The sequence below is a fragment of the Ursus arctos genome, unplaced genomic scaffold (assembly GCF_023065955.2).
Source record: "Ursus arctos isolate Adak ecotype North America unplaced genomic scaffold, UrsArc2.0 scaffold_16, whole genome shotgun sequence".
NCBI lineage: Eukaryota > Metazoa > Chordata > Mammalia > Carnivora > Ursidae > Ursus > Ursus arctos.
In genome coordinates, this window is record NW_026622830.1 from 44,501,412 (window position 1) to 44,520,139 (window position 18,728).

At 41.5% G+C, this 18,728-nt stretch overlaps 1 protein-coding gene across 6 annotated transcripts in view; it reads left to right on the forward strand.

Annotated features, from left to right (window-relative positions):
* KIZ (kizuna centrosomal protein) overlaps nt 1–18,728 on the forward strand; it is a 126,996-nt gene that overhangs the window by 86,223 nt on the left and 22,045 nt on the right. For all 6 annotated transcript variants that reach the window (XM_026487469.4, XM_026487470.4, XM_057312708.1 and 3 more), the window contains 3 exons: nt 816–963; nt 8,880–9,045; nt 10,349–10,414. In XM_026487469.4, the coding sequence (XP_026343254.2) occupies nt 816–963; nt 8,880–9,045; nt 10,349–10,414 (380 nt within the window). The remainder of the gene's footprint in view (nt 1–815; nt 964–8,879; nt 9,046–10,348; nt 10,415–18,728) is intronic.

Consider the following 18,728-nt stretch of genomic DNA (forward strand, 5'->3'; position numbering starts at 1 on the left):
CCTTACTTTTTTTGTTCTTTATTTTTTAAATGAACTCATGATTTTCATGTATCTGCTATGTGTCAGTCCATTGCAGTCATTATTCTTCCTGGTGTTCAAATTGTCTCATCTTGGGCCAGTGGAATCCCCTTCATGGTAGCCTCTGAGGCCTTTAGACATGACTCAGTAGTCTCTGAGAGCTTCCTCTGTGATGCCAAGGTGTTCCAGGTTCATCTGTCCATTTCCTACCCCAGAGGTGTACAATATGCCATAGTCTGGGCATATAACTTAGGCTCATGTTTTAACTCTTTCCTAATATTATCTTAATGCTTTTTAATTACAAGTAGACCATAGTAAGAGTATAACAAGGATAAAGTGTTGTTGAGAATAAAATGTGATCAGTTTCTTTTATTAACCACACGTAAGAGGAATCTGACCATCTATGCCGAGATTTGAAACCATGGCTACATATTAGAACCACTCTGTGAGCCTTAAAAAAATCCTAACGGTCAGGCCACACCCCAGTCCAGTTTTACTAGCTCCTTTAGGGGTAGCACCAGGCACCTAGATTTTGCAAAGCTCTCCAGGTGGTTCCAGTAGGCAATCAAAGTTGAGAGTGCTTATTTAGCAGTGACCTCATAACCAAAATAAGTGGGGGGAAAAAAAAAGATACCTAGACGCTGGAAATTACCTTACTCCCGAATGTACTAGGTTCCAGACTCTTCTGGATAAACTGTCCTTTGCTAACTTGATTGTGGCACCTCTAAAAATGAAGGAAACTCCTAGGTAACACAGTACTGCCAATCTTTAATGTGTCTCCCCTTTCTGTTTTGTAGATCTGAACAAGCACCAGCAGCAGCCTTATTGAGGGCAGAATTGGATCAGCATGTTGCCACCTTGCAAGAACATGATAATTCTATCAGAGAAGAGATAGCTAAGCCATCTGAAGTTTTCCCAGTCAGAAACATGAACCAGACGATAAGGGTCAGTAATATTTATTTTTAAAAAAATAAATTTCAAGTTTATGCAAATGATTATTTGAGGAAATAGTCACATTCTTGACAATGGTTAAATTGTTTCAAAAAAATGTTACATAATAAGTGAGATTTTGTGGTTGGTTTGTTTGCACTTCAGGCCTTTTGTACAGAGTTTTGTGTAGGAATCTCAACTCCCTCCATACAGTTAATTCAGATCCTAGAGGTAACCTAATTAAACATAACAACCACAACATTTTTCAAGGAACTTAGAAGCATCTTGTAGCATTCTGGTTTTCTTTCTCCACTCCATACTTTAAAAATACTGAACAGTCATAAATGTTAATTCAGCCAATACGTATTGACCCACCTCTGTACACAGGCACTAACACAGATCCATTGGAGAGAGACAAATAAATGAAAACTTGGCATCTCCTTCTGGGGAATGCCATAGTGGGATGTGTACAATAAGGAAATAGCAAAGGATATGGGCCTTCAGAAAAAGGAGCCAAGCCATGCGGAGATCCAGTGAGGGCAGACTTTACAGTGGAGGGAGTAGAGAGGTATGAGGTGACCCTTAAAAGAGACACAGAATTTTAACGGGCTAAGAGTGCAGGGGGTGCATCAGGCAGGCGATGGTGGGGGCAACAGGGAAGGGCTGTTGGGAGCCAAAGAACAGACCCAGGAAGTAGAGCCAAGCTCTGGTCCTCCTGGCTGGAGGGCGGGCTCCAGGTTGGGGATGGTGGATAAGAAGGTCTAGGGTGGTCACCGGCCCTGTGCGCAGCATCCATCCAGCCCAAGTAGGGAGTTTGTGTTTGGTTTAGCAGACCTGGAAAGCCCTGAGAGCTTTTTAAGCAAGGAGGCACCTGAGGGGGAGTGTGAAGATACTGAACAAATGGAGCTGATCCCCAAGGAGAGCAAGGGAGGACCCAGGAGCCTAGGTCTAGAGTGTGCCCAGTGTAGTCTTTGTGATTCTCTAGAAGGCCATCTATTCATAGAGATGGCGCTTCTTCTAAGTTTAATGTCTTGTCACTGTGTCTTGTTTCAAAGTGTGTTTTCTCATCTTTATCTGTAATGTAGGGTTTTCTGGCTTTGATCCTTTTTAAGTTTGTATTTGTATCCTGTTCAAAGTTCAAGGATTTGACATGTGCTCCCCTTGGAGGCAAGCCTTGCCACCTCAGCACTGAAGTCACACGCCTGTGTCACTGTGTGGTCCAGAGTCTCTGCCATCGCTCCCTTTGCCAGGCCTTTCAGAGCACCTTCAGTCCTTCCTGAGCCCCTCTTCCTTGCCTCTTTAATTAAAAGAGAAGAGTAAGATTTTTTTAAGGATTTCAGACATACACACATAGAATGATGTAATGAACCTTACAGTCCCATGCCTGCCCAAGTTCATGTGTGTTGTTACCATTGCATCAGATTTGTTTCAAACCTCACCTTCTGCTTCCTTCTCCCCCCAGCCCTGCCATCACCCGACCTCTCCTCTCCCTCCTTTACTTGCTTCCTTCTGAAGTCAGCTATTGCAGTTATAGATGCAGCCCCCATGTGCCTCTCATGGATCCCATTTCCCTTTTCACAGATAACCTTGGATGTATCCTTCCCACACACATTTGCATTTTACTGCATTTTGTGTGATTCAGTAAATAAAGAACGATATTCTTTAGGAAAGACAGAACCCGTGTTTCTTAGGTCCTTTGCATATCTGTTGATAAATGTAGTTCTTAAGAAGGATTCTGTTCTCAGGTTTTGTTGCCCATTTTATTCAGTACTATTTTATAACAACATTGTTTCCCATTCTTTGCATTCACTGCAAGTACTTCCCATCTCAGCCACATCAAGGGTGAAAAAAGTGTTGGTCTACTGCTCTTTGCTATCTAATCATCTCGTTATTTAAGTTGTTTATAGTTGAACACTTATTCCAAGTTCCAGACTACCAACTCACTCATAATTTTTCAAATAATAACTCCAGTATTAATGGGAAGGGGACTGCCTGATTAAGAACTTAGGAATCACATGATATTCTGCCTCCCCTAGTAGATTTTTTATTCCTTTTTAAATCATGATCTCATCTTAGTGACAATCATAAAAGTTACCAACAAATTAATGATGAAGTCTGTCCTTAAAAGTAGAAGTAAGCGGGGAGTTTCTGTTAGTTTGGGGCTGAAGAAATGCACGTTCCTAAAGAACCATGTTACCAAAATGACATGAGCGAGACAAGCCTCGTGAACTTTACAACAAAATGCTTTTGTGGGTTCTAGGACTGCTTTGGTTTACACAATTATCCTGTCCAATGAGCAAAATGAAGTGTCTTTGAGTTGTTTCTCTGCACTGAAACAATATACACATTGAGTAAATAGTATGGGTTAAATATTTCTCCATAGATAAAAATCATAAAACTAAGAGATTTTCAAAATTTAAGAAAGCTCTACTAGAAATTACTTGGTGAAGAATCTAATGAAGCTCAGAAATATTTACTTTGATCTCTTGGGTAAATGGCTAATTAAACAGCCACATGTAAATGATGTTTACCTGTGGGTCCCTTTGCTGTCAGCTGGAGTCAATCCGTCTCTTGAGTAAATACATCATTAAAGCCTCCGAAACTCGGATTATGTCCCCTTGAGACCAGATAAGATCCACAGCACCTGCATAACCTATTAGGTAATTACATAATTGAGCTGCATGCTTTTAAATCAGAAAAATTTGTAATTACTTTATGTGGGAAAAAAAAATGAGTTGGGTGCTTCATTAAAACACAAAGTGCCTTAATACTCCTTTTCTCCCACGTGTTGTCTCTGTCTGCCCTGGAGAACTTCTGCAGGCAAAGCAGAGTGGCTTGCTGGTCCACAGAGTGATGGTGACCACAGAGTAGGTCAGTCTTTCCCCCACCACACATGCACCTCCAGAGAGACATGTGACTGGTTGCAGAAATCCCTCCTCCTCTCTCTAATTGATGGACTGGTTTTTTTTAATCTTATCTTTTGAATACTCGTTTGGTGGCTCATATGAATACTTTCCCATTTCTTTTAATTGTGACATAGCTAAAAACCCCTTTCCCTCTTCCTTTCCCTTCCACTCCTATAACTTAGATATAACTTAAGAGCATTTTTGCTTTAAGCTGTGAAAATTTACTTCCGGTATGCGAGAGGAAGGTTCTTGAGGAAGGTCAGTTAAATCTGTGTATTAGGAGAAAATTTCACCTGCTGTCTATAGCCATAATTCTCTTGCTTTTTTGTATCTGCATTAATAACACTGATTTACGTATAGAAGAGAATTTAATTTTACTAAATGCTTTCACGTTCACTCTCTGTTTATCTGCCCATCACAGAAATCAGACTTTTTTTTACCGGTAGCATATGTTAAAAAAAAAAAAAAAAAAAAAAGGGAAAAAACTCTCCAAATTTGGAATATTAAGGTAAACAAAAAGAATAAAAGAAAATTGTCCATTGGCATTGCAGTGTGTGGTTTTTACTATTTAATATATTGACGAACATGGGCTGTACTATTGGTGTACAAAACCGCTTTTTTTCCCCACTTATTGCAAGTGGACTTTCCATCATATCAACCCATGTTCTACATCATTTCAGATGGCTGTACAGAGACCCCCGCATGGATATGCCAGTCTCTTTAACCATGCTCCTGTTGTTGAAGTTTGTTTTTAATTGTTCCTCTAGTTAAAAAAATTTTTTTCAAACAACAGCTAAGCAATTCAATTTTTACAGCTGTGCACGCTATTTCCTTAGGATGAATTTCTAGAGGTAGAATTGTCAGGTCGGAAAGTATGTACCTCTCTAACGCTGTAGCTCTACACCAGTAAGTCTCACTCTGGAAGGGTCATCAGTTACGAGGAATGAGTGAAAATATAATTTCCCTGAGCTTTTTATGAAACTAGATACTGTTGACTTTTTTTTTTTTTTGAGCACCAAGAATGAGAAGTACAAATGACATCCAATTTTTTTGTTCATTTGACCTTTATATTACAATTGAGGTCAAATTTTCCCCTTCCGATTTGTTAGCCATTTGTATTTTTTCTTTAATAATTTGCAGGTTCATGTTCTTTGCTCATTTTTCTATTAGGTTAGTAATTTTTTTTCTCATTGTCTTGTAAGAACTTTTTTTGCCTATAAATTGGTACAATTTGTTGCAATATTTTGAGCATTCGATTTTCTCCTTTCATTTCTTTTAACAGTGTTTTGGACATGATGTCTTTTCCAGTAATATGTTTATCTATCTATGCATGTGAATATCACAGTTGATCGTTTCTGGATATAAATTAAGAGATGACTCTGGGGGGGCGCCTGGGTGGGTCAGTCGTTAAGCGTCTGCCTTCGGCTCAGGCCGTGATCCCAGAGTCCTGGGATCGAGACCCACATCGGGCTCCACTGGGAGCCTGCTTCTTCCTCTCCCACTCCCCCTGCTTGTGTTCCCTCTCTCGCTGGCTGTATCTCTCTCTGTCGAATAAATAAATACAATCTTAAAAAAAAAAAAAAAAGATGACTCTTGGGGTTCTAGACCTAGCAGGATCCTATTTAAACTGAACTTTGAGAAAAATTCTAGTAGATTGAACCAAAACTCTAGGTGTCCTGCTGAATATAATTCATGGGATGGTTTCTCTTTCGTAAGATCTGAAATGTGGAGATATCACCATCAGTCATTCTGCAAACAGTGTGTGCCTTGGCATTGAATTTCCCTTTCTTCTGGCTCTGGGGAAGGCAGAAAAGTTGAGAGACTAGTTTGTTGGTATTGACTTAAGCATCAGACTGCTGAGAACAGTGAGAAAGTCTTCATCCCCCTCCTGGGCTCAAAATGTGTGAAATCAAAGAGAGCCTTTATTAGCTAACGGATAAGTTGAAATCCAAGCATAGTCCATTCATAAGCACCATCAGGAGGCCAGTAGGAAAAGTTGTTGTCTGGTGGCATTTTTCACATAGAGAGCTCCAGTTTGCAAAGCCCATTCAGTCCCAGCGTGAGCTGTGTAAAGCAGCTTGTTCACTCTTCTCTGGGCTTTTGTTCCTGTGCAGGTATGGGTTAGTGTTGTAGCCTCAGGCTGCAAGCTCCTTCAAGTTGGGGGCTTCCTTAAAAATACGCCTTTCTAAAAGGTCTGCAAACAATACAGCTTGAGAATGTATTACAGATGTTTCTCCGGACTCTACTGAAGTTGTTTTTGACTCAAAACTTACTGATGATTCCTTTGTCTGAGGCTGACGTTTCTTTCTGTCCTGCTTATCATTATTCCCTGCTTGTAAGGGCCTTATATTGTGGATTCCTTTACTGATGACCCACTGGGCACATCTGCTACTCTCTGTTGGCTCCATGGTTCAATAAAGCCAAGCCAGCCATTCTCATGTAATAATTTCACCTTCTACCAAAGTCCTTACAGATAGAAAAACTCATCTTTGAGGAATTATCTATAGAACTATCTTAGAAGATGAGTCCTTTTATAAATGTCCCTATCAAAAAAGTAAGAGAAATCCTAGAGATAGGAGTATCGAGTAGTGAAGATCATTTATCTTCATTTATGAAGTATACGAAGTAAATAAAGGCCTGCAGTGTGCCCACCACTCTACTTACTTCACCCTAAAAAAAAAAAAAAGGCTCAGTGTAGAACTGGTGGCAGGGGTGGTATGGGTATCAAGCATTGAAGGACTTAGTAGAAAGATATTTGCAATATTATTATAGGATTTTACTTTGAGGCCCAGTTGGAACCCAGCTAAAGCAAAATAGGATCTCGTATGAAAAGGGATGCGCAAAACAGTAAGGTAAATTGTGTGTCATCATTGAGGGCCTAGTGAGAAGTAATCTGAGTCACTGGCAACCCCAGTTTCTGTTGTCTGCAAATTCCACAGCACAAAGTGCAGGAAGCTGTAGCAGTCCTTGAACAGTTTTATTCTTAAGATATGTGTGAAGACAGAGTCCATTATGAAATCATGCCAAGAAATCATTAGCTACAGCTATTGCATAAGGTAAGATGTGGAAGAAATACATCTTTGAGGGTCTTTCAGATGTTTGGATATTTTAACTATCAGAAAAAGAAAACTACAGCTTTCATTTCAAAATCTGGGCCAATTCTTTTTGTTCATATTCTAAAATGCTTTTCACATAGCCAGGATTATTGAGCACACAGAATGGGTGCTTAACTCTCTGTGGGAAGAGACTAGATCGGGATAGGGGAAGATCTAGAAATGAGACATGCCAGGATGGTCCAGAGATCATACTGACAGTTGAGAGATGGCAGTTCAAGGATGCGGTCCTATTCTTCGTACCTCTCTTCCTGGACAGATTCTGGAAGCAGGTGCAGTGCCGTGGTCCATGTAGGCAGGTGGGATTGGGGTACTGTGGCAGCCAGTGACGGGAACCAGCCTTGGCCCGAACTTCAGAGGCAGGACTTTATACCCAAACCCTAGTCTGCAGAAGCAGGGATACTGTGCAGATCATCCTAATATAGAGGTACTACAATTGGAGTAAGATCCAGGACTAATTTAAACAAATGGAAGAAAAGCACCTGGTTACTAGAAGTAGACCACAGACAAGTCTTGGCTGCAAGTCTAACGTGATGCCAAGTCCCTTGGCCAAGGAGACTAGAACTCCTTAAATCCCCTCCAGTCAGCTGCTACAGCTCCTGGGATGGGCATGAGTCCAAGAGGCCAGCCAGTCCTAGGGAGGGCAGAAGGCAAGAGCCTTGCAGGGATGTCAAGGTCCACAGCAGTAACCTCAAAGTATGTTCCAGACCAAACTCAACAAGGCTAGATCTTCCATATTCTGCCTCAGTGATTCTCCCTGTCAGGGCATCTTCACCTTCTTTCATAGTAATCCCAAGGAAAGATTATAGTCTTCCCTCTTCTTCCCCAGATAATTATGGTGTTACTGCTTTGTGCTTAGACTAAAGATGACCCGTGAGGCTTTGTCCAGTCCCACTCTTCATATTAACTTATAGAGTCTCATGTTTGTTTCCCACGGGTTGGGTTGGACACTACCCTGCATTTACTCCTGTCATTAGATACCAGTGATAGGTCAGCACCACCACCTAGGTTTTCTCTGCCAAAAGCCTGGGCAAATCACTTACAAGTAGGAAGTGAGAGAGAAACATACACTCTGGAAGGAGGTGATGTCATCATTGGTTACCTCTTGTTACCAGTATATTTGAATTTCTCAGGAGAGTACTGACCTGGAAATGAATAGACATGAGTATTAACTTGTCCTGTTAATTGCCACTTGTTTTCTACCTCTCAAGTTGGCCGTGATGAAATCTGTGTCCACCTGCCTGCCCGTGAGACATGCAGTGATATGTGTAAGACAGTTCAGGGCCCTTTGAAAACAGATAGGCAGTGTGGCAGGCCAGTTTCCTGAGCTCCCAGCAGATTGAGTGGCAAAGTGCGGAGTGTCTTTATCCTTGATTGAAGATTATGATTTAGAATAAGGTTAGTTCTCTTTTTGCTTTCTTGTATCCTCCTCAGCCACAAAGTTTTTCTGCAATCTTCCCATTTGGGGAAGTTCAGGGATCATTTCTAGAAGCCTGGGGATACCTCAAGGTCACATTCTCCTGGATCTCTTTCTCATTCCAAATCAACTGTCTTCCGTGCCTGAAAAACAGATTCATGCAGTGAAAGGTAAATCTTGGATAAACCAGCCCAGATTAACGGAGGTGGTCACATCTCATATACATACTTCACGAGTCAAAGAACACTTCTGCATTCTATAAGTCCTCAAAGAAGGTATCACAAGTGCAAGTTGTTGTAAAAAAATTATGCTGGAAAATAATCAGATGTTGTCTCATCTTGAAGACATTTTAATTTCAGTTAAATGTCAGGAAGCAAATTAAATCCCAAGTAAAGCTTAACCTAAAATTACATTTGAAGGCTGGGTTTTTGAAACCAAGGGTAATGTGGTTAGAGTTTGTTTTTATTTCTTTGTGCTTTCTTTTAAACACTGTAGGCAACGGCATTATTGAAAAGAGCCCTTACAGAAGAGTGTGACGATGGGTCAGCTATTCACAGTAATGAATCATCTTGCAGCTTGCCATCTATTCTGAATGACAATAGTGGAATAAAGGAAGCCAAACCCGCTCAGTGGCTCAACAGTGTTCGTACAAAGGAACAAGGTAACTATTGCTATAAATTCTGTCCACAGAAAATATGCATTCAGACTCAACACAACACCCTCTTTCTCAAGGTATACCTATAAAATTAGGCTGACTAGAGAATACTTCTGATTTTAATATGCATGATATGTCTTTGTTTTATACCACCTTTTAGGAAATATATTTGTTTTCGTTTAGTCTAACAGGAATGGAAGACCTAATCATAGGTCTGCAGTTCTGTTGAATTTTCAATAAATTTTTTTGAAGATTTTATTTATTTATTTGAAAGAGAGATGGAGCATAAGTGGGGGATGGGGCAGAGGAAGAGGGAGAAGCAGACTCCCTGCTGAGCTGGGAGCCCAATGTGGAGCTGGATCGAAGGCACAGGGCTCCATCCCAGGACCCTGGGACCATGACCTGACCCGAAGTCAGGCACTTAACTGACTGAGCCACCCAGGCACCCCTCCAATAAGTTTTTATAAGTAATGAAATATTAGCAAAATGAATCTCTTGACAATAGGTGATTTTGATCATGTCACAAAGATGAAGGTGATTCCATTAAAATGATTCCATAAAATACTGTGAAGTTTTTGATATCACTTAGTAAAATTTACTCTTAATTTGTAAACATTCTTTTTAATTGTAATGGAACCTTACAGAAGTTTCAAGAGATGACTAAGAATCAATAAGTTTATGCCCCCCAAATTTAATAGCCAATTTTTAGTATCCAGAAATTGTGATTATTTTAGTAGTCCTGTTAAGGCATGCCAGGAAACTGCTGTAATGGCATTTCTAAGACAACCACGAGCTGCTCAGGGTATACCCAGAGGTCAATATACATGTGCAGAATTCAGAGCTCACTTGTTTTAAGCCCTATTTGAATTTGATAGATGTTGGACTATAGTATTTTGCTTAAAGGCGACATAGAGATACGTTAGATTTAGAACTGGTTTCCTTTTGGGGTGCCTGGGTGGCTCAGTCGGTTAAGGGTCTGCCTTGGGCTCAGGTCATGATCTCCCAGTCCTGGGGTGGAGCCCCGCATCAGGCTCCCCGCTTGGCAGGGAGTCTGCTTCTCTCTCTCCCTCTGCCCCTCCCCTGACTCATGCTCTCTTGAGCTCTCTCAAATAAATAAATAATCTTTAAAAAGAATAGGTTTCCTTTTAGAAACAGTACAATTTCAGACAAAAAAATTAACGCACAGAAAGGGACATGGGGAGGCAGTGAAAATAAAAAGAATGGCAGTTTTTTAAAAAAGGCAAACAAAGGTCCACTCCATAAATATGTCCTTGAGATACACTTTTATCATCATGTGTTTTGTTTTTAGAAGTTTCCAGTGGCTGTGGAGATGAGAGCAGGGAAGAAAGCATGGCAGCGAAGATCCCGATCACAGGTAAAGTTACGGTCACCTGCGAGTTTCAAACAGGATTCAACCTTATCACGTAATCAGAACCTTCTAGGTTAGTGGTTTGTGGACTCCGCTGAGAGCAAGGATATTTAACTGCTGCAGGCTGGAGCAGGCGATTAATCATAAGAGCACAACATGTGAGCTTACGTTAACATAAACTAAGGTGGAAAATAACCGTGTCTATTGAATTCTTCATAATCATGTCATACATTTACACGTGTGAGCACCCCATCACACAGCCTTTCAGCACCTGCGTCTGGGTGACAAGGTCAGTCTCCATGGGGAACACCCAGTCATTATATGGCAAACTACAGATGTTTCTGATGTGACTCTTTTCTTGCCTGTGATAATTGAATGTGTATCATTAAAACAAGAGCTGGGGGGTGGGGGTGGAAAGTGCCAGACAGGAAGCTTGCCTTGTACCTCCAATAACTTAAAACAAACCAAAAATAGGAGGTGGTTAGCTCATCTGATAATTTAACAATTTTAGCAGTAAGGTTTCATCAAGACGTATTAAGATTTCTGCACATGTATTAGGCTTGTTTAGATGGAATCTGAATATCATTACTTTTTTTAGTTTTAGAATATCAACAGCAGCAATTAGTATTCTGAACAGAGTTCTATTTGTCGTACATCTAAATTTACTAGTACCTTATTTTGTAAAGTGGTGTACTACTTCATTAGAAATTCAAAGGTCTGACTTTAAATATTTATAAAAGTAAATACACCATTGCACCGAGGTACTGAGGCATGCATCTGCATATGTGGTAGTTTTGTTGTTTATAAGCAGAAAAGAATGGCTCTCTTTTATGGCAGTACAATTCATGGCCTGATGATTAATTTTTTAAACCCATGTTTCTGTGATGAACTCTGGTTTTGAAAAAGGAGTTTATAGTAGAGCAATTATTGCATATATTCTGCATCAGATAATATTTCACTCCAAAATACAGAGGTTTCTTTTCTTTTCAACATTTGCCCAGTGATATAGTTTATTGCATTTTTATTCTTCATTTTGAGAAAACTCTGTTAGAGTCTCTCTGTTTTTTTTTTAATTAATAGAAGTATAGATGGTCCCAAGCTGCAAATAACCAAGAAGTTATTTTGACGCTTTTCCTTTGCAATTTATCTTTGAATGCAGCAGTATCTAATGACCTCTGAATTTATTTCAGTTAAAATAAAATAAATATGACAAAGGCTTATTGGGTGGAAACCAGGAAATGACCCAGTTGTCCATTCTCACTTTTCCAGTATTCTTTCCAGTCATCCCTTGCAAGTAGATGTCTCTCCCCCAAAGTAATGCAGAGGGTATTTTCCATAGACTTTCTTTAGAGTAGAAGAGATAGTTAAGTACTGGACTTTCACATTTTTCTCCTCTTTGTGCAGAAAGAGGTGTGAGGAGCCTGACAACGATTATTTGATTAGGATCTTCAAAGAAATTGCAGTTCCAACAGCCTGCCGTTGACCCACCAATAGTTGGCAGTTTAAAAAAAAAATGCTTTGTGCCTATTGTATGCCAAAGTAGTAGACATATAAACTAACTCGGGAAGTATATAAGAAAAAAAAAACCAAAAACACTTTCAGAGCCAATGACTTTGAGCCTTGCCGGTTCCATCCTGGCTACCACATTCATTTCTGTGCTCCCCACCCACCAGACCTCCCATGAAGTTAATGTTTGAGGGCCTCAGGCACTTGGCCCTGCTTCATACTATTGTCGTGCATGTCACTGAGGTTACTTTAATCTTAAGTTCTTTTTTTCCCCCGCTTTTTTTGCGAGATATAATTGTCATATTATATTGTATTAGTTCAATCTCCAAGTTCTTGACCATCATCTTTTTATTAAATCTTTGTGTCTTTTGGCATAATTATTTGGAGATTTGGACTTTGGTTAGGGCAGGTGTATCATTTGATTTAGGATAGATTCTGCCTCTTCCTTCATAATAATTTTGTTGAGGTTTTCCTGTTGTATGAGCTGCATTCCTTCTAGAGTATTCCAAAGAAAAGGAATATTCCAGAGGCTGTCCTCTGGGAGTTGAGGAGATATGGAGGCTCTCCCTGGTCTTTGGCCTTAGCCATCTATGTCGGCTCTTTCCTTCCTTCTCTGTTTCTCCACCCCTCTGAGCCTCTCTATTGAGAAAGCAGACATATTACCTAGCAAGGTGGTCTTAAAGTTGAAATGAGATCGTGTGTGTGAAGGTGCCAAGCATGTACTACACGCTCAGTATACGAAGGCTACCTCCTGATCTGCAGTAGGCACTTGGGACCAAGACCCACCCAAGCCCTGTGCTGCCGTAATTCCTCATAGACAGTGCTTCCCAGTAGTACCACTAAATTAGTTTCTGCAAGAAATTTCCACTTGAAAACTCAATGGATGGTTTGAATCCAGAAGGAAGTTTACCTTATCAAAAAGGAATCTTAAGGAGACTTTCATGATATTTTAGGAACTTCTAATTAGTCCCATGAAAAAACCATTTAAGAGGAATAGCAGAAGTTGATGAAGTGATTCCTGGAGGTCTCCTTGGTGGAGGCTGCACGTCTCTGCCTGTGAGTGCTCATACGCCACCTGCCTGACATACCCACAGTTGAGGACATTGCAGGGCACCTGATCACCAGGCGAGTCTTCCCCTGGTATGCTCTAACAAAGTTTGCTGGGCTGATGCAGCATTTCCCCCCAACTGTTCTGTGCAGTACTCCACCCAGAAGATACTTCTTTCCCCCTACGTGACCCCTCTTTCCCTCTGTAGCCAGCACAGTGTGCTGAGGCATGTCAAAGAATTTTCAGAACTTCCAATAAGTGAACCATTTAAAAGTGTGAACCTAGAGTTTCAAATAACTTATCTCCTATCTGAAAATGGAATTCTTCCTATAAATGGCCAATGGAGTTAATATTCTGTGGGACACGTTTTGGGAATATACACACAAACATGTGGAATGTTTATTAAAACCTTAAGTCTAGGGACACCTGGATGGCTCAGTCAGCTAAGCGTCCGACTCTTGATTTCAGCTCAGGTCATGATCTCAGGGTTGGGAAATGAAGCCCCACATTGGGCTCCATGCTGGGTGTGGAGCCTGCTTGGGATTCTGTTTCTCCCTCTCCCTCTACCCCTCTCCCCCTCTCAAAAAAAACAAAACAAAACAAAAACCTGAAGTCTAATGAGGGCACCAGGATTCTCAATAGTCTAAATTTATCTTCAACATTTTCCTATGGGTCCTTTTTGTGGGAACATCCCTCATGGATGAGACAGCTTTATAATATTATAGACCCTGGGCTGTTTCAGTGTAACTAAACCCAGATGATGTCATGATTGAAAGTTATATGTTAAAGCTGCTCCCCCAATTGATGACCAGCAGGTTACAGTAGTAACTTGTGACAGTCCAAAGTGCTCCTCTTCAGTGTGGGTCCTCTGTGTGACATCATGTGTTTTACAGCCATCTCAGGAGAGATGTAGTAAAGAGAGAGGCTGAGGTGGAATGCAGGCCAGGCACCAGGAAGCTGGGCAGGATGGGTGGGAGGCCCTGAAGCTACACCATTTTCAAATGATGAGGGTCCTGGGGAAGTTTAACCCAAAAAGGGCACAAAAGCTATCTATAAATATTTGTGGGGCTGCCACATACCAACATTTATCAAGTATAACTGCAGAGTGTAGGTCAGGGGGCCCTGTATGTGAGTGTTGCAAGGAAGGATGTCACAGTTGGGTCGTGGAAGACCTTTCTAGCTCTGCATTCCAGCAAAAACAAGGTGAGTGTCTTCCAGCTGCTGGCTGGTTGCTACCATAGCAGGAACCCCCTCTAGAGGGGCATGGTGGAAGGAATTCTTGTTTCTGGGAACGCTAACATTCCTTCAGATGCTGGGAGTCTGTGATTCTCAGTCCATAGCAAAGGAGTGAAATGCTCCAACATTCTCATTTCTTTTTCTCCCTTTATTTGCTTATCATTCCCAAACATAGGTTTTCCTGGCAGAGGGGCTCATCTTCTGAAAGGCATCTGCTTTGTTAATCATCGTTTGGGAGAGTGTGAGTTTCATAACTCTGACTCTCACAATCTGTGCTAGAATTTACACAGAAATCCTTCCATACACACCCATGCATGTGCACAGCCTGTATGATCTGCCATTGTTAACACAGTCTACTCCTTTTATTAGTCTGACTGTTCACACTAAAGAATCCAGGTACGAATCAAAGATTAATTTGAATGTCTATGAATGTGTGGTTTTCTGTGTGTGATAAATAGTATACCCTGTGCGTGTATGCTTCACCTTTACTTGGCCTGCATCCTGGAAATACCAGGACAGCAAAAGCCTGCGACCCTGGCCTCACTAAGCCCCCGTCCTGTCCAATCTTCATAACAGCCCAGTGGGGTAAACATCAGTAACTCATTCTACAGACAGTCCAACAGAAACTGAGAAAGGTTAAGATTCCTGATCAAGGCCACGTTGCTGCTGTTTTGGGTCTTGAACTCAAACTTCAAGATTTAAGCCTTCACTTCCTTCTGTTCCACCACCCTTCCCCTTTCATCTGACAGGAGAGACAACCACGTCAGGATGTCTGGATCAGTGAAGTGTCAGTGTGTATCCCAACAAAAGATGAGCTCTGCGAGGATGCTTTGAGAGCTATGATGAACAAAGCCATACCTTTCCTTTCCCTTGTGTCAGGCCTAGAGAGGTGGGCAGCTTGCAAGGATTTCCGAGTTCAGATTGTACCAGAGGTTTGCCCTTCATAAGGAGGGGCAAGCCTGAGTGCAGTTAGGCCCAAGACCACGTGCAAGCAGTAGGCTATTTGGGTCAGTGTCTCCCTGAAACACGTAGGCCAGGGTTAAGGCAATACTTACCTAGCCGATGAGAGAAAGTCCCCCTCTGAACTACTACCCCCAAGGAAAATTTCCCACATTGGCAATTTTATTTGTATTCACACTAAATTTACCTTTGAGAGGTAAGTGAGTTTTCGTTTTAGCCAGTGTTGCAGCTTATACTAAATGTCATAAAAAGCCATCACCTAACACAGTATCCCGCACACAGTGGGCACTCATTTTGTCAAACGAATGAATAAAAATGAGAGTATTAAGGAGTTCCCTTAATGCTTGTTGATTCAGGCCAGAATACTATCTCTTTCAGTCATTCACTCCACCAGTACTTTTCCCACCCCACGTGCCCATCCTGGCAAAACTCATCTCCTTAAGCTCCATGTGAAAAGGCCTCTCAGCTTTTATCTCAAGAGGATTAAGCCTCTAAGAATGTCCATTCAGCCTCTCATTCTTTTGACACCAATTCTCTTGGTCAAGCTGTGTTGAAAGTGGTTGCCTGACTGTGCCATTTCTCACTGATATTCTTTGGGAGCTGAAATATTCAAGGTCATACTAAGGTACATCCATTTAAAAGCTTTGTGGGAGGTCAGCATAGATTTGAAGGTTGCCACTTAGGGTTCTGGACAGTGCTTCCCCAAACACGATTACTTGAGTTTTTCATCACACTACAAAAGGGCTGAAAACCTACATCAGCCAGGTTGTCACTGGCGACTAGATTTATCCTGGGAGAAAAGACTGCAGTGACAACTTTTGGCGGCCAGAGAACAGTGGCACAACACCTCCACCACTAAGACTTTTCTAAGACCGTGTCTCATTTGTCCTGTCCCAGAAATGTGCAAGAATCATGTAAAGACATGTGACTTGCTGTACTTGGGACCGGGAACCCCCAACTCATGCAAAACCAAGGGAGCCGCCATGTACTGCTGGATTGTCCACTGCAGCCACACAGCCCCGTCTCTGTAGTGGGGGTCAGGCTGCTGGGGCTTCACCCATGGGGCCTACTGCCTACTGCTTGCTCCAGCGAAGCATTCCTCACTCATGGCATTGAGGGTGGTCATGGGGATTCAAAGTGGTCAGCAAAAATGAAAGGCATCTTTCTGAAGAGTGCTCTTGATCGGAGGTTCCTGTGTTTGAGGAAAACAACTCCTAGGTGCCTAGAGAAAGTCTCCTCAGTAGTTGTGCAGTAGCATCCTGTGCAGGCTTTTAAACATGTCCATGCCCCAGTCCACCCTTGACAGTCACAGCAGAACCTGTGGGGGTACGACCCAGGCATCAATCTTCTAGATACCCAGGTGACTCCCCAGGTTTGAGAACCGTGGAGCTCAAACCATGGAGTCTCACAGCTGAGCGAGCCCTTGTGGGTCATGTTGTGGAATACCCTCATTTTACACAAGAGACCCAAGTGAAGAGAAACGGAGAAAAGGGATTGGGCTGGATATTTCAGTAAAATTGGGGCTCAGGGAGTGTATTATTTCCCAGGGCTGCTATAACAAAGTACCACAAACCTAAACCAACAGAAATGTATTCTGTCACAGTTCTGGATGCTAGAAGTCTAGACTCAAAGTGTCAGCAGGGCTGTGCTCCTTCTGAAGGCTCGAGGGCAGAATCCCTCCGTGCCCGTCCCAGCTTCTCGTGGCTCCTGGCATGTGGCAGGACCACTCCAGTCTCTGTCCTGTGTTTACATTGCCTTCTTTCCTGTGTCTCTCTTTGCTCCTCTTCCTACCAGGATCCCGGTCATTGGATTTAAGGCCTACCATAAATCTAGGATGAATTCATCTTAAGGTCCATAACTAATGACATCTGCAAGGAACCTGTTTCCAAAGATCACATTCTGAGGTTCTGGGGGGACATAAACCTGGGGGTGGGGGGAGATACTTTGCAACCCACTACAGTGGATGAGGAAGGATTTCTACATATTTTACATTTCTAGCACCCAGGTGCTAGATATACAGTGATTATTCCTGGCCCTACCATAAATGATGATAATGATAATATTACTGTCTTTATTTCTGATTCTTCTACAAATAATTGCATGCAAAGCTGCTAAAAATCCTGTTCTGCATGCCAATAAAATACAGCTTCCTGATCAGATTATTCCGTCTTTGAAAAGTTGAAGCTTCCATGACTTTAAGAGTTGAACACTCACCTCCCAGGACTGAACAGCGTTAAGTGGCAGGCACTAAGACTATAAATTTACATGTGAGGTAATAACCCCAGAAGTGTTTCGGTTTGGTTTTGAAATGTTTGTTAAAGGGTGGTTACAAGCCTACCATTTATTTTCAGGTGTAATTGTTGAATTGCTCCATAGAAATTAAGAATGTGATATAAATACTTATTTTCTGAAGCAGTTCCAGGCAGCTCACCTGGATCAGGTGTTTCATCTCTTCTGTATGCATCGGTCCTCTCCTTGGCGATAGATTTATGGGCCCAGGATGACTGGTGGAATGGGGTTTATTGCAGAAAATCTGGACGTGAAAAGCGATTCTCATTACGGATCCAACCTGTGTGTCTCACCTTCACATACACTTAGGGCCTTTAATTTTAAAAATCCTAAATATAGATGAGTTTTCTGTATTTTCTGACCATGAAAGCATCCATATCCTAATATTCTCTCATTTTCATTTGAGCAGATTATTAGACAAATGATTTCTGAATTTTTAGCAATAATCTTTATCTTTAGAATTACTTTTAGAAATATATCCCACAATTTTTATTTTCTTTTGCAAAAACAACTGGGTTTGCCACAATCCGCCACACATCTAGGTTAGTGTCGGAGGGGGGGGAAAGCGTGGGTGTAGACAGATGTGAAGGGTAACAGCACTGGGAAACTCAGCGGACAGAAAATACTTTTCAAATTTCATTTTAAAATTACTGCACACTTCATATAGGAATAGTAATTATCCTCCTGTACTCCAGGATACTCAGTTCTTTGTCAGTTCAAGGTCGTTTTTTCCTAGCTGGAGTGATAGTATTGTTTGCATCCCCCTTTGTTATTCCTTTTCCGGGCCCAGCTCTTCCCTTTTTTCATGAGGGATTTCTGCGAAAGCCCTGGGCCGCCTCTGCCTTGGAGACACCCCTTCGAGGCTGGTGAACCCCACGTTTATCTGGCCCTTGTAAGGGGTTGTTAAAAGCACTTGTTCATCAGATATTTTCTTTTTCTCTTTATTTGTAGATTTAGAAGTATTTTAGCAGGTGTACATTTGCATATAAAAGAGAACGAAAGATAAGAAGTTGAGGCTTTTTCTTTCGCCCCTTCTCACCAACATCATCTCTCTCCTACCTCCCTTTATTCAGCATGTTTTCTCTTTCTTTCCCTGGCTGTTCCATTTTCTAGACACAAAATGCATATCAAAAAGAAAAACACAGTCTCAGTGATCCCTCACCCACTTTGCAGGAAGACAGATGATTGAGTTCGGCCAGCTTATTTAACAAAGTAGGGAAAAATGTATTTATTTCGTTGTGTCACTGGTCTGGAATTAATAGCCAGGGATAGTTTTTTTAT